The 15,793-nt window shown below is 41.5% G+C and overlaps 1 protein-coding gene across 1 annotated transcript; it reads right to left on the reverse strand.

Annotated features, from left to right (window-relative positions):
- Positions 1–2,337: 2,337 nt before the first annotated feature.
- Positions 2,338–14,910, reverse strand: LOC137326657 (protein Z-dependent protease inhibitor-like). Its single transcript, XM_067991956.1, has 5 exons — positions 14,846–14,910; positions 9,489–10,227; positions 6,633–6,903; positions 2,761–2,908; positions 2,338–2,624 (listed from the first exon to the last, which is right to left on the reverse strand). Exons 1-5 carry the CDS (start codon positions 14,846–14,848, stop codon positions 2,433–2,435), a joined length of 1,353 nt encoding a protein of 450 aa, XP_067848057.1. The 5' UTR covers positions 14,849–14,910; the 3' UTR covers positions 2,338–2,432.
- Between the last annotated feature and the right edge of the window lie 883 nt (positions 14,911–15,793).

Consider the following 15,793-nt stretch of genomic DNA (forward strand, 5'->3'; position numbering starts at 1 on the left):
TGTAGTGTATAACTTGACAAGTGTGAGCTCAGGAGCTCCTAGGAGTCACTTGAAACCTAGTAGCTCCCTAATACCTACTGAATTATTCTACGACTTCCAGGAGACTGTTTTATGTTTGGTATTTTCTGTATAAAGCACAGCTTTTGAGAAACTGAAGTCATATTCAGCCTATTAGTCAAAAGTACAAAATGACTAGTAATAATTTAAAAATGAATTTTTTAACATCCTGCATAAATGTGAAGGAACTAAAATATACGACACAAGATTGAAAACAAAATTTGAGAAAAGGACTTCTTTATTTTAATGCCTTTAAATATTAAACACATTTTTATAAATGTGACCATTCTGTTGTTTGTGCTGATATAGGCCAATCACAGTATTGCCTAAAATGCTACCAAACCTTTCAAGAGCCATTATTCTTAATGCTTGATTGGCAACTATCCTTTCACTTTTGTAAACTATTTACATAGAATTACATTGAAGTTACAACATGGAAACAAGCCATTTGGCCCAACCAGTCCCTGCTAACCAGTACCTTCCAAACAAACAAATAATTCCAATCACATGTACCCACCCTATTCCCATATCCATTCAACCCCTTTTCCTTCATTCACCTATCCAATCTAATCTTAATCAAATTGGATCTGTATTTAAAAAAATATAAAGTTAGTATCAATATGTAAGATTGGTAAATCTTTTTTAAAAATTGCATTATTTAACAATAATTTTAGCTTTTTTTGTTTTGATTCCTAAATGTTTGCACATTTTATTTCTCATACTCTGCAATCTGACTCTATTCAAATACCTGAGTCAAACATCTTCAACTGGGAATTTCATGCTCCATACTCCTTTTAGGAATACTCAGCAGCAGCCATTTAGGCCATTCATGGCTATATTCTAGTGATATATTTATATTATCTGTTTAGTGACTCAAATGAGAACTGATCACATTCAATGGTAACTTGAGAAATATTGGGAGGAGAGGAGAAATTTAATCTGGTTGCTTTTTCCAGCAAAATTGTAAAAACATTTTTTAAAGTGTGCACCCTCCAATAACTAGTATCACACCCAAGTAGCAAGTGTTGGCTGGCTTTTTGACCATGCAGTCATTACAGCCCAGCTCGACTCTGATATGCACACAAATTGCACTATCCAGCAATAGTCACTGGTTAGCACAGGTGCAGCCACCAACATAATAATGTAGGGACACCACATATCCTGCCCACGTGTAAGCCCTACCCATCTATCATTATTGCCCATTTAATGAGAATGATGCTCTATATAGGTTTTTTCAATAGATTATTGTGTTGTGAGTATAGTACATTACTGGCTTTGAAGAAACAACACTGAAAAGGAGCATGTCCCTGACTGCTGTTACTTTGCAGCCATTTGTCAGTAGCCATTCCACAGCTAGCTGCCTGCAACAGTATTGGTGGGGGGGGGGGGCGGGGTAATGGAAAGTCCAGGTACCCCAGAAGCATAGTTAGTCAGAATTGGACATGGGAGCACAAATGCCAGAATTGGGAAAGGTAGCAGTTGACTTTCACAGTAAGTTTGAGGCAACATGGAAGTGATGTGGGAGCAGGAGAAATAGGGCAACACTTCCGTATTAGACAGACACAACACAAAGGATCAGCTTATAGATGTCAGAGAGAGAGAGAGATTAGTTATTGCTCTCTTACCTCAGCTCGCTAAGCTGATCTGTCTTTTTGCCTGTCTTTGTCCAATCAGTTTTTTATGAAGCATAGACACTTGGTACAATTGCTGTGTTCAGTTGTGGTGGCACTAAATATTAATAAAAGCTAGAAAGAAGCTGAGTGCCACAGTGCCTGTGTATGTTTAGTCAACTTAAGCTCTCTTTTCCTGTTTTTGTGCCTTCACTCACTTGCAAGACTGCTGACTTCTGCACTTTATCATTTATGTCTTTGCCCTGGAAATCCTTCATGTTGGGCATCCTGCAGGCCAGGTCATCGTCGCACACCCTTACTCAGCCTGGTTGTACAGTACAATTGTTCAACAGATGTTTAAAGAACAACTGGTAATGATGTAATTTAGTATAAAGCAAACAGTATCTAGATTTATCTATGTTTTGAAGCAAGTGCAGCACAGTTGAGAAAAAATTACAAATGCAGATTTTTACAAGAACGTTTTTCAGCTCATCTGAAATGGGAGATGGTCTGTTCTCTGGGTGAACACAGAAACATGAAACCTGCAATGAATGTTGCTGGAACATTTGTACCTGCATGAAAAGAACTTCTTTGTAAGTGTAATATACTGTTGCACGATTGAGATGCACTTGATTGCTTTTCATTGTTGAATTAATAATTGACCATTTTAAAATATGAAAACTTAGGAGCATGCTAATCGGCATCTCGGTTAATTAGCAGCAAAAGAGGTTAAAGTTAAAACCGTTACTTTCACCAGAAGATTCTTTAAAGCTTGGTGGGGTCTTTCACCCTTCCTATAAACAATAGAGTTTTTGTTATTTCTTCATGAATCATAAAGAGGAAAGGGTGGTCCACTTTTATGACAGGTGGAAGTGAATAAGGTATCGCTAAAAGTCTGGTAACTGCTGCAGCTTCTGTTCCTCTCTCGTCCACATCAATCACTGCTTTGTGAATAACCTAGAAAAAATTAACAAAAAGCACAACTAATTATTTGGTGTTTCCTCCTTCCCATGCTGCATTAGAGGAAGTGTAGCAATCACACAAAAGAAAAACTGGAAATCATACTCAGCGATCGTTCTTGGAATAAGCTTACCTGGGAAATCTTCAGCTGGTAGGATGAAGAAATTCCAGAAAAATCGGCAGCATTTGTGAAGGGCTTTATCATTCCCAACTGTTTTAGCTTTTTTTCCATCTTATACGACTTGTCCAATTTAAATTTTGGAAAATGTAATTCTATTTTCCTAGGACAATAAAAGAGAGAACCTATGATTTACAAAGAATGGAAAGCCATGGAAAAGCAAGATTATAATTTTATTACTGTTCAAATCTCATGATATTTAATATAACGTGCACAAGTATTTTATAAAAGGGGCATGATGGAAGAATAGGTGATAGATGTTTACAACAAGGTCTTTGTGTGTGGATTCTCAGTTGTATCCTGCCCAGACTAGTGGGGTGAAATTATTTGTCGATTTGTGACCTTAGAAGAGAGGTGTACATTTTTAAAAATTTATCTATAAAAGGAAACTTAAAAAATGCTTGTTTGTTAAATTAACATATTGCACTCCCAATCCAGCCGGTTTGCCATAGGAACAGGAATAGGCCATTCAGCCTTGAGAGTCATTCAATTAGATCATGATGTGGAGATGCCGGTGATGGACTGGGGTTGACAATTGTAAACAATTTTACAACACCAAGTTATAGTCCAGCAATTTTATTTTAAATTCACAAGCTTTCGGAGGCTTCCTCCTTCGTCAGGTGAAGGAGGAAGCCTCTGAAAGCTTGTGAATTTAAAATAAAATTGCTGGACTATAACTTGGTGTTGTAAAATTGTTTACAATTAGATCATGGCTGATATGTACCTCAACTCCATTTACCCACCATAGCTCCAACCTCTATACTGTCTTTTGGTCAGCTAGTGTAACAGATGCACTACAGGGCATACAGGACACTCAGCTGTCACTGTACCGCATACTGACAAAGAACTAGGGTAAGACACCAATCTGCTCAGCTACTGCAAACTCAGCAGTAGAGCTGCTTTGCTTTTCAGGAAGTACCTTTCCCTTAATTTATATATTCTTCAGCAGATTCTGGCAGTAGAATCACAATGTTAGAGGTTCTGCCACCAGCTAGGCCAATTAAAGCAAGCTGCCTCTTTAATGATAGGTAGTTGGTAAAGAGAGAGTCATCTTGGTTCAACAGAGAAGCACTTGTGAAGCCAGGAATCAGCATTATGTAAGGAGAATTCTGTGTGAACTCGGACCTTACTGATGTGCTCAGAGAGTGAATGGAAGGTATTTTGTTATTATGTATATGGATTTAATAAAAATATTCAATGGATCTCTCTTAAAATAAACTCTAGAATGAAACTAGGTTTATAAAAATCAATTGAAGGCAAACCAGTGGTGCAGCATATTGGTTAACCACCGTGCTATGCCATAGAGTGGAAGGATGTAGATTGGTGTCGGAGTTTCCCATCTGTCAAGTTTCTGATCTCAGCCAAGCTGTTCGGGGTGGGAGCCAGGTGGAGCTGATGCATTCTTACATAGCAAAGGAAAGAAATGAAGCAACTGATCACAAACCAACATTGGCAAAGATATGTAAAAATATTGGCCCCGATATTTACGAGGAGGCAGGGAGGGAGCAGGGGCGCGTGTCAGCGACCAGGAAACCCGGAAATACCAGGAAGACAGAATCTCATTAGAATTTTTTTACTCCGTTTCCTGCCCGGCAGCCGGCCAGATTGAGAGGCTAGTCGGCTGCCGGTTGGGAAAGCCTGCGGTACAAGGCGGCAGCCAGGGACTACTGGAGATGGAGTGGGGCTTGGAATGAGGAGGGAGGGAGAGATCACAGGGGAGAGTCGGACGATCGTGGAGGGTGCGGGGGGGGGTGGAGATCGAGATCGCGGGGGGTCGGCCAATTGCGGGGAGGAGAGATCGCGGCAGAAGATGTGCTTGAAACCTACCAAACCTACCTGCTCTGGCCAAAAAGTGACACTATGTGGTTGACTCTTAATGCCGTCTCAAGTGGCCTAGTAAGATACTCAGTCAAAAAAAAAACACTATGAACTGGTGTGGACAAGCATTGTCCACACCACAAGAATAAATAGGAAAAAATGGTTTATCTACATATGAAAATGAACCTAGTTAGTCTTGCATTTAATGTCAGCAACTTTCCTTTATAGATAATTTCATAGAATCATAGAAAGGTTACAGCACAGAAGGAGGCCATTCGGCCCATCGAGTCTGCACTGGCTCTATGCGCGAGCAATCCAGCTAGTCCCACTGCCCCACCCTATCCCCGTAGCCCTGCATATTTTTTTGTTTCAAGTACTTATCCAGTTCCCTTTTGAAGGCCATGATTGAATCTGCCTCTACCACTCCCTCAAGCAGTGCATTCTAGATCCTAACCACTCGCTGTGTAAAAAAGTTTTTCCTTTTATCACCTTTGGTTCTTTTGCCAATCACCTTAAATCTATGCCCTTTGGTTCTTGACCCTTCTGCCAATGGGAACAGTTTCCCTCTATCTACTCTGTCTAGACCCTTCATGATTTTGAATACCTCTATCAAATCTCCTCTCAATCTTCTCTGTTCCAAGGAGAACACTCCCAGCTTCTCCAGTCTATCCACGTAATTTAAGTCCATCTTCCCTGGAATCATTCTAGTAAATCTTCTCTGCACTATCTCTAAGGCCTTCACATCCTCCCTAAAGTGCGGTATTCAGAACTGGTCACAATTCTGGAAGGCAGCTCCAACAACACTCAAGAAGCTCGACACCATCCAGGACAAAGCAGCCTGCTTGATTGGCACCCCATCCACCACCCTAAATATTCACTCCCTTCACCACCGGTGCACCGTGGCTGCAGTGTGTACCATCTACAGGATGCACTGCAGCAACTCGTCAAGGCTTCTTCGACAGCACCTCCCAAACCCGCGACCTCTACCACCTAGAAGGACAAGGGCAGCAGGCACATGGGAACAACACCACCTACACGTTCCCCTCCAAGTCACACACCATCCCGACTTGGAAATATATTGCCGTTCCTTCATCGTCGCTGGGTCAAAATCCTGGAACTCCCTTCCTAACAGCACTGTGGGAAAACCTTCACCACACGGACTGCAGCGGTTCAAGAAGGTGGCTCACCACCATCTTCTCAAGGGCAATTAGGAATGGGCAATAAATGCTGGCCTTGCCAGCAACGCCCACATCCCATGAACGAATTTAAAAAATGCTCCAGTTGTGGCCGAACCAGTGTTTTATAAAGGTTCATCATGACTTCCTTGCTTTTGTACTGTATGCCTCTATTTATAAAGCCCAGGACCCCATATGCTTTTATAATCGCTTTCTACCTGCCCTGCCACCTTCAATGATTTGTGCACATATACCCCAAGATCCTTCTGTTCCTCTACCCTTTTTAGAATTGTGCCCTCTAGTTTATATTTCCTCTCCTCATTTTTCCCAACCGAAATGCATCACCTTGCATTTTTCCACATTGAACTCCATCTGCCACGTGTCGTCCCATATCACCATATGTTGTGAACTTCATAATTTCCCATACAAAAACATGCGGTGAACTTATTAGCTAAGTCAATTATTCATCATCATTATACCTTAAATTTTGTGACAAGACCCATATCTAAAATAAGTACATACCATTTTAACCAAAGCTAAATTTATATGATGAAATGAAGTTACAGGTAGTAATAATAAAGCTATTAGCTTACACTTCTTCTGGGCCCATTAAGCTGCCTCAGATTTTCACCTGACTCTACAGGTATCAAAGAAACTTAAAAGAAAAATCTTAAGTGAAAATCAAATTACAATAGAATGGGCTGTAATTGAGGATAGCAGTTTATTGAAAAAGGTCTATGATCTCTTACTTCATTCAAACTGCTCGTTCTCAGTTACAACCTACAGCATTTTCACATGTCGATTACTGTTTAATTGTAAAACTGGAAATTGTACTTAGGTCTCATGGCTTTGATCCACTGGTCAATCAATTCTGCTGTTAGCTCATCTTCCAGAAGTAGATACTCTCCATCCGTTGGTATCACCACCAACATGCTTGCACTTCCTTGGTATGGAAGCTTCAGGATTATACAAGAATGGATCTTGTCATGTGTTAAAAAAAATGAATCACCTTTGAACATCATTGGAACTTTGACTCTGGTGTATGCATTTACATAGAATGTCCCATCTATAGTATAGTTTGGATCAAAGGGAGCCATCCACTTCCCTGAAGAAAAAATAGGCATTTGTCATTATTCCATAATTACTCTTTTTTTTCTCATATCACAGACAAACAAGTGTAACTTTGATTGTGTTACTATTGTTGGGTGGATCTACATTATATAGATTAAGTGATAGGGGTTTCCATTTTCTTAGTTTTCCTTCCATGATAGTAACATTTTTTTCTCCCACTCACTTTCTCCTCCTCACCTCCTTCCCCTCCCATTTCCCCACTCTCCCTCACCTCACCCTCTAAGAGACAGTATAAAGCTAAGAAAAAAGGTTTACACAAATGCAAGGAGAAATGGAAATCCAAAGGTGCTAAAAGGGAAGAATGACAAAAACATGCAAGAGAAAATAAAGCTAACAGTACAAGAGTGGTAAGGGGGAATGTGGGCCCATTAAAGACAGGTGCAGGTGAGACTATAATAGATAATGAGAACATGGCAGAATTGTTCAATGAATACTTAAGACTAGAGACTGTGGAAGAGCAGAGGGATATTATTTTTTAATTATTATTCGTTCACGGGATGTGGACGTCACTGGCAAGGCCAGCATTATTGCCCATCCCTAATTGCCCTTGAGAAGGTGATGGTGAGCCGCCTTCTTGAACCGCTGCAGTCCGTGTGATGAAGGTTCTCCCACACTACTGTTCGGAAGGGAGTTCCAGGATTTTGACCCAGCGACGATGAAGGAACGGCGATATATTTCCAAGTCAGGATGGTGTGTGACTTGGAGGGGAACGTGCATGCGGTGTTGTTCCCATGTGCCTGCTGCCCTTGTCCTTTTAGGTGGTAGAGGTCGCGGGTTTGGGAGGTGCTGTCGAAGAAGCCTTGGCGTGTTGCTGCAGTGCATCCTGTGGATGATACACACTACAGCCACCGTGCGTCAGTGGTGAAGGGAGTGAATATTTAGGGTGGTGGATGGGGTGCCAATCAAGCGGGCTGCTTTGTCCTGGATGGTGTCGAGCCTCTTGAGTGTTGTTGGAGCTGCACTCATCCAGGCAAGTGGAGAGTATTCCATCACACTCCTGACATGTGCCTTTTAGATGGTGGAAAGGCTTTGGGGAGTCAGGGGGTGAGTCACTCGCTGCAGAATACCCAGCCTCTGACCTGCTGTTGTAGCCACAGTATTTATGTGGCTGGTCCAGTTAAGTTTCTGGTCAATGGTGACCCCCCAGGATATTGATGATGCGGGATTCGGCGATGGTAATGCCGTTGAATGTCAAGGGGAGGTGGTTAGACACTCTCTTGTTGGAGAAGGTCATTGCCTGACACTTGTCTGGAGCGAATGTTACTTGCCCAAGCCTGGATGTTGTCCAGGCCTTGCTGCATGCGGGCACGGACTGCTTCATTATTTGAGGGGTTGCGAATGGAACTGAACACTGTGCAATCATCAGCGAACATCCCCATTTCTGACCTTATGATGAAGGGAAGGTCATTGATGAAGCAGCTGAAGATGGTTGGGCCTAGGACACTGCCCTGAGGAACTCCTGCAGCAATATGGGTGGCCAGGAACACAAATCACTAAAAGCTAGTGCATAGGTACAAAAAGTAATCAAAAAGTCTAATGGAATGTTGGACTTTATCTCAAGGGAGCTGGAACACAAAAGGGAGGATGTTATGCTTCATTGTACAGAGCCTCGGTCAGACCTCATCTGGAGTATTGTGTTCAGTTCTGGGCACCGCACCTCAGGAAGGATATATTGGCCTTGGACAGAGTTGCAGTGCAGATTTACCAAAATGATGCTGAGGCTTAAAGGGTTAAATTATGAGGGCTGGTTGCATAAACTTTGGTTATATTCCCTTGAGCTTAGAAAGTTGAGGGGTAGAGCTAATTTAAAATTTGCAGGTATTTAAAATGATTAAAGGATTTGATAAAGTGTTTACAGAGAAGTTATTTCCTCTGGTGGGGAAATCCAGAACAAAGGGACACTATCCTAAAGTTAGAACCAGGCCATTCAGGAGTTAAATCAGGAAGCACATTTTCACATAAAGGGTAGTGGAAATGTAGAATTCTCTCCCTCAAAAGGCTGCAGATGCTGGGTCAATTGAAATTTTCAAGACTGAGATCGACAGGTAAGAGTATCAAGGGATATGGATCAAAAGCGGATAAATGGAGTTGACGCAGAGTTCAGCCATGATCTAATTGAATACCTGAACATGCTCGAGGGGCTGAATGGCTTACTCCTGTTCCTATGTTCCTATGTTTAATTTGGAGACATACACAGTTATTATACAATCATACTAATAGGGCTTAATCTGCTCCATTTCTGCTCTATCTCCTATTTGGCTAACGAGATGCCACTAGTTTCACAAAGGTTCTCATAAACCTAATCCACAATTCTTAGAACTAAAATTATTGGAACTTCTTATTTCCTGCTGTTTTATTTTCTACCTACAACCTCCAGGCATTTAAAACCAAACATTGCGTCACCTAACTCCTACCACTTGATTTATTTCATCTTCTATTCTTTTCAGCCTTAGTGATGGCTTCAATTTGGGCCTTGACCTTTCACCTAGGCTTCTCAATTTAAAAAAGAATGGTGAGTCATTTCATATCCTCAATCCAAAATTTTGGGAAAAAAAATACCTTTAAATAAGATGTAATTAGTCAACATAAGTTTGGTTTCACTATCCACAGAGTCTAACAACTGGTTGATTTTTCCATTTGTTTTATTGCAGATATACTGGTTAATAATAGCTTTGGTATTGGCTGTCTCTTGAAAATTTACTGGAGTAATATCAGCATTATAAAAATTAGAAAGATCATTGACGAATGTTGGTTTCAAATCAAGATCATCCTGTACAAACAGAGAACTTCCCTGAGAGATAAGAAGCTCTTCGTTTCTGGTGATGTTGCTGTCAAGCCACTGAAACACCACGTGCAATAGGTACCGGTTGTTGGTATTGACCAAATCTTGCAAGTTGAGGCCTTGGAGTATGTCATCATATGTAGCTTGCTTAGCACCAAGGGCCAACATGGCGAAGGTTGTGGAGATGGTAATAGGTGAAAAAAATACATTATCTTCATGTAGGTTTGCTATTTTCCTGTAGAGGTCAAAACCAAATTCACTATTTTTTTCTGTGAACATGTCGATTGTTTGCATATCAGTGTCTGATTCTGGTTGTTCCGATGGTGCAACAGTGATTTCAACATTACGTTCTGAATGTGCGTTGGAAAGTCGAGGCTGCTGCAGATCTTTCCTTTGGTCAGATTGAAATTGGGGTTGGTGATGCTGTGCTATTGTAGTGATCATGAATCCACCACATATCAGAAGGATAAAAATTTCCATTTTAATTTTCTCTTGTCTTGATGATCTCAGAAATACCTGCAAAGCGATATGCCAGATTTTAGATGAATATTAGCTTAATACTAAGGCATTATCCTTCCATCGACACAATCATACATTATCTTAGTAAGTTGCATTCGACACACATAGTGCAACCTTTCACTGAAATATTTACTCCATATCTATTTTCCTTTTTCAGATAGGAGTATTGTTGATAAAGATTTTGTATATTTTCACATATTAATATATTGATGCATGAAAATCCTCCTATAAGCCATCCAGCCTCATAACCCACTTGCAACTCAGTATAGGGCAAATGAGTGTGTACTATTTGATTGTCTCAAATTGCAGTGATATGGCACCTTTAATGTAGAGCACATCTCACGGGGGAGAAAAAATAAATAAAATATATAAAAGAACAGATATCGAGCCAAGGTGGTAGAGCTTAGAGGTGACTGAAAGCTTGGTCCAAGAGATGGGCTTTGACAACATTTTTAAAGGTGGAGGGGTTTAGGGAGGGAGTTCAAAGTGAAGGACCAAGGCAGCTGAAGAGTCTGCCACCAGTGGCACAAAAGCCCATAGTTGGAAGACCAAATGTTGCAGGAGGGGATATAATGTCGGAGAAGGTCGCAGAGATAGGATGGGTCTAGACTGTGGAGGTATTTGAGGATGAAGATTTTAATACCTTGGGCAGTAAGGAGTCGATGTAGGTCAGTTAGAACAGAGATAAAGGGGAGGTGGGATTTAATGTAGGGCAAGATATGGGTGACTGAATTTTGACAAATTGATGTTTATGAAGATTGGAGGATGGGAGGCCAGCAAGATGAGCATTAGAATAATCAAGGCTAGAGATGATAAAAATGTGGACAAGGGTTTCAGTAACAGTAGGGTTAAGACAGGAGCAGGAGCAGACAATGTTTCAGAGGTGAAAGTAAGCAGTTCGGATGATGGGAAAGAAGTGGGCTATGACGCTCATCTCATTATAACTAGGAAATGAGATCTTAGGGCTGAGCTGAAAAAAATTACTGATTTTTATTCTTAGGTTAAACTGAGTGAAAATTGATTCATAAAGTTTAGCCTAACAGGGGAAAAGAGCATGTGTATCAATATTTATTTTAATTGGTTTTATTCAGAACTTTGTATGAAATGGAAAATATTGTAAGGTTTTGCTTCTGCCTTCTTACCAGACTGCAACATTGAAGTGTAGAGAAATGTTTTGAAACTCACAAGTAACTATTCTTTGCAGGATTTTTTCTGCTTGTGGGCCAAGAGGAGTAGGAGTGCTTCATCTAGGCCCAACAAGCGCACCTAGCCTGATCGGCTGCCCTCCTCCCCACCGATGATGGACCCCTCCACGATGGCTGACCCCCCCACCCACCCGCTGCCTGGCACGTAGGAAACCCGGAAGCACAAATACTTACCTTCAGCTGAGCTGCAATCGCAGAATGCGATGCACTCACTTGACTTCCGAGTTCCCCAAGCGAATATTTACGCATGGGCTGGATTCCCGGCGCCGAGCTAAAATCATGCCCCAACAAGGGTAAGCACATTCCTTATAAAGTGAAGGGCAAGGCTGGTAGAAGTAGGGAATCTTGGATGACTCGGGAGATTGAGGCCCTAGTCAAAAAGAAGAAGGAGGCATATGACATGCATAGACAGCTGGGATCAAGTGGATCCCTTGAAGAGTATAGAGATTGTCGGAGTAGAGTTAAGAGAGAAATCAGGAGGGCAAAAAGGGGACATGAGATTGCTTTGGCAGATAAGGCAAAGGAGAATCCAAAGAGCTTCTACAAATACATAAAGGGCAAAAGAGTAACTAGGGAGAGAGTAGGGCCTCTTAAGGATCAACAAGGTCATCTAGGTGCGGAACCACAAGAGATGGGTGAGATCCAAAATGAATATTTCACATCGGTATTTACGGTTGAGAAAGGCATGGATGTTAGGGAACTTGGGGAAATAAATAGTGATGTCTTGAGGAGTGTACATATTACAGAGAGGGAGGTGCTGGAAGTCTTAACGCGCATCAAGGTAGATAAATCTCTGGGACCTGATGAAATGTATCCCAGGACGTTATGGGAGGTTAGGGAGGAAATTGCAGGTCCCCTAGCAGAGATATTTGAATCATCGAGAGCTACAGGTGAGGTGCCTGAAGATTGGAGGGTAGCAAATGTTGTGCCTTTGTTTAAGAAGGGCGGCAGGGAAAAGCCTGGGAACTACAGACCGGTGAGCCTGACATCTGTAGTGGGTAAGTTGTTAGAGGGTATTCTGAGAGACAGGATCTACAGGCATTTGGAGAGGCAGGGACTGATTAGGAACAGTCAGCATGGTTTTGTGAGAGGAAAATCATGTCTCACGAATTTGATTGAGTTTTTTGAAGAGGTAACCAAGAAGATAGATGAGGGCTGTGCAGTAGACGTGGTCTACATGGACTTTAGCAAAGCCTTTGACAAGGTACCGCATGGTAGGTTGTTACATAAGGTTAAATCTCACGGGATCCAAGGTGAGGTAGCCAATTGGATACAAAATTGGATTGACGACAGAAGACAGAGGGTGGTTGTAGAGGGTTGTTTTTCAAACTGGAGGCCTGTGACCAGCGGTGTGTATCAGGGATCGGTGCTGGGTCCGCTGTTATTTGTTATTTATATTAATGATTTGGATGAGAATTTAGGAGGCATGGTTAGTAAGTTTGCAGATGACACCAAGATTGGTGGCATTGTGGACAGTGAAGAAGGTTATCTAGGAATCCAACGGGATCTTGATAAATTGGGCCAGTGGGCCGATGAATGGCAGATGGAGTTTAATTTAGATAAATGTGAGGTGATGCATTTTGGTAGATCGAATTGGGCCAGGACCTACTCTGTTAATGGTAGGGCGTTGGGAAGAGTTATAGAACAAAGAGATCTAGGAGTACAGGTTCATAGCTCCTTGAAAGTGGAGTCACAGGTGGATAGAGTGGTGAAGAAGGCATTCAGCATGCTTGGTTTCATTGGTCAGAACATTGAATACAGGAGTTGGGATGTCTTGTTGAAGTTGTACAAGACATTAGTAAGGCCACACTTGGAATACTGTGTACAGTTCTGGTCATCCTATTATAGAAAGGATATTATTAAACTAGAAAGAGTGCAGAAAAGATTTACTAGGATGCTACCGGGACTTGATGGTTTGACTTATAGGGAGAGGTTGGATAGACTGAGACTTTTTTCCCTGGAGAGTAGGAGGTTTAGGGGTGATCTTATAGAAGTCTATAAAATAATGAGGGGCATAGATAAGGTAGATAGTCAAAATCTTTTCCCAAAGGTAGGGGAGTCTATAACGAGGGGGCATGGATTTAAGGTGAGAGGGGAGAGATACAAAAGGGTCCAGAGGGGCAATTTTTTCACTCAAAGGGTGGTGAGTGTCTGGAACGAGCTGCCAGAGGCAGTAGTAGAGGTGGGTACAATTTTGTCTTTTAAAAAGCATTTGGACAGTTACATGGGTAAGATGGGTATAGACGGATATGGGCCAAGTGCAGGCAATTGGGACTAGCGTAGTGGTATAAACTGGGCGACATGGACATGTTGGGCCGAAGGGCCTGTTTCCATGTTGTAAACTTCTATGATTCTATGATTCTATGATTCTAACTTCCAGTAGTCTTACAATGGAGAGCTGTATAGTTCTGTTGCCAATTTTATCTCATGCTGGCTGAGGCTGTATGATGCAACATGCCACTTTGTTACTTATTTGTCACCGGTATTCTGCATGGGTACGGAATAATTAAAGATAATATCAACCATATTTTGTGAGTCTTCGCAATTATGAACTAACACTTTTTTTTTATAAACCTACTGTTGAAGTCTGTTCTACTGTCCAAAAAGACAAAAGTGTAAGCACTATGTTGTGATGTGTGAGGGTTGGGTCTACATGTTTTCACATAAATATGTTATACACGATATTAGTGAAGAAAATGTGAAAGTGTGTAATGTGTCTTTTGTGGATAGTTGTAGATCAATTAAAATTAGTGAAGAATGAATATTAGATAGTTGGTCAATTTACACCTGTAATACAAACATATCTCACTGCATTGGAGCAACAAATTGTCAAATTAACTATTTGAATGGAGCAAACCTTTGTTTTAGTGGTAGTATTCCCATTTCCGAGTCAAGGTTCAGGGTTCGAACCCCGCTCCAGGCAGTCCCGATGAGTGGAGACCGGAGCTCTGGCTCTGAATTCTGGGTTGCATCGGTGGGCGTGGGTGCCCCCCCCCACCCCACCCTCATTTTATGGGTTGCGGGAGCCCATAAAACCCTCCCGCCATATAGGACTAACCACCCTATCGGCTGGTATAAAAAGATGGCTACGGCCATGGAAGACGCGCTCACGTTGCGGCCTGTCAGACTATTAATCAGCCTGAGAACCCTTCCTCTACTTTACACTGTTCTTCAAGGGAACAGTGTGAAGATACAAAAATAACAACAACCTATTTGAATCTACAACAGCAACAACACAGCTTTCTGTAGTTTGCTTATATTTTACTACATTCTAACTCTAACTCAGCTCTGCCCAAAAAGATCACAAGCTTCTAATTTGATTTTAATTTTATCAAACTAATTATAAATTGATAAGCAAAACAATGGAAAAGAGATGCAATATTTAAAACTATTGCTGTATAAAATCTTACCATTCACATTTCTCTTGCGTGCGCTGAAAGCGGCAGTTTTTTTTACTGCTACATGCCTTACACCAATGTTCTGATAGATATTTAGTTGGAGCAAAGCCGATTGAATAAACACGCCACAAACCACTTTTTGCTCGTTAACTATTAACAATAAGTACATATTACCCAATGTGTGGATATAACTTTAATCTGTTCTTTCAAGCTCAAATAAAAACACTAGCTCTGAAATAATTTCCACCCTATTTTTCTCTTGCTCTAAAAGCATGAAGAAGATGTTGCAGGTGACGGGGCAAATTGAAGAGATGCTAGGTACAACTCTTCCCCTACTCCTTCTCCATCTCGGAAGCCAGGAAGCAACTGGCCCTTTGACCATCTAGGTCCCAAGTTCTGGAATTCCCTCCCTAAATCCCCTTGCCTCTCCAACTCCCTCTCCTCCTCTATTACCTACCTTAAAACCCACCTCTTTGACCAAGCCTTTGGTCACCCCTGCTAATATCTCCTTCTTTGTCTCATTACACTTCAGCGAAGCACCTTGCAATGTTTTTCTATGTTAAAGTCACTGTACAAATGCAAGTTGTTATTGTTGCTGTACAGATAGAAAACTGCAAATCATAGAATCATAGAAGTTTACAACATGGAAACAGGCCCTTCGGCCCAACATGTCCATGTCGCCCAGTTTATACCACTAAGCTAGTCCCAATTGCCTGCACTTGGCCCATATCCCTCTATACCCATCTTAAATGCTGACAATCTGAAATAAAAACTGAAAATGCTGAAAATACACAGTGGTTTATTAGCATCTGCCATCAACAGTTAGCCTGATTCAGTTGGTAGTACTCACCTCTGGAGCAGAAGGTTTTTGGTTTGAGCTCCACTCCAGGATTCCAGCACATAACCTAGGCTGACACTCAGGAGCAACACTGAGAGAGTGCTGCTTTGTTGGAGATGCTA

The sequence above is a fragment of the Heptranchias perlo genome, chromosome 10 (genome assembly GCF_035084215.1).
Source record: "Heptranchias perlo isolate sHepPer1 chromosome 10, sHepPer1.hap1, whole genome shotgun sequence".
Classification (NCBI taxonomy): domain Eukaryota; kingdom Metazoa; phylum Chordata; class Chondrichthyes; order Hexanchiformes; family Hexanchidae; genus Heptranchias; species Heptranchias perlo.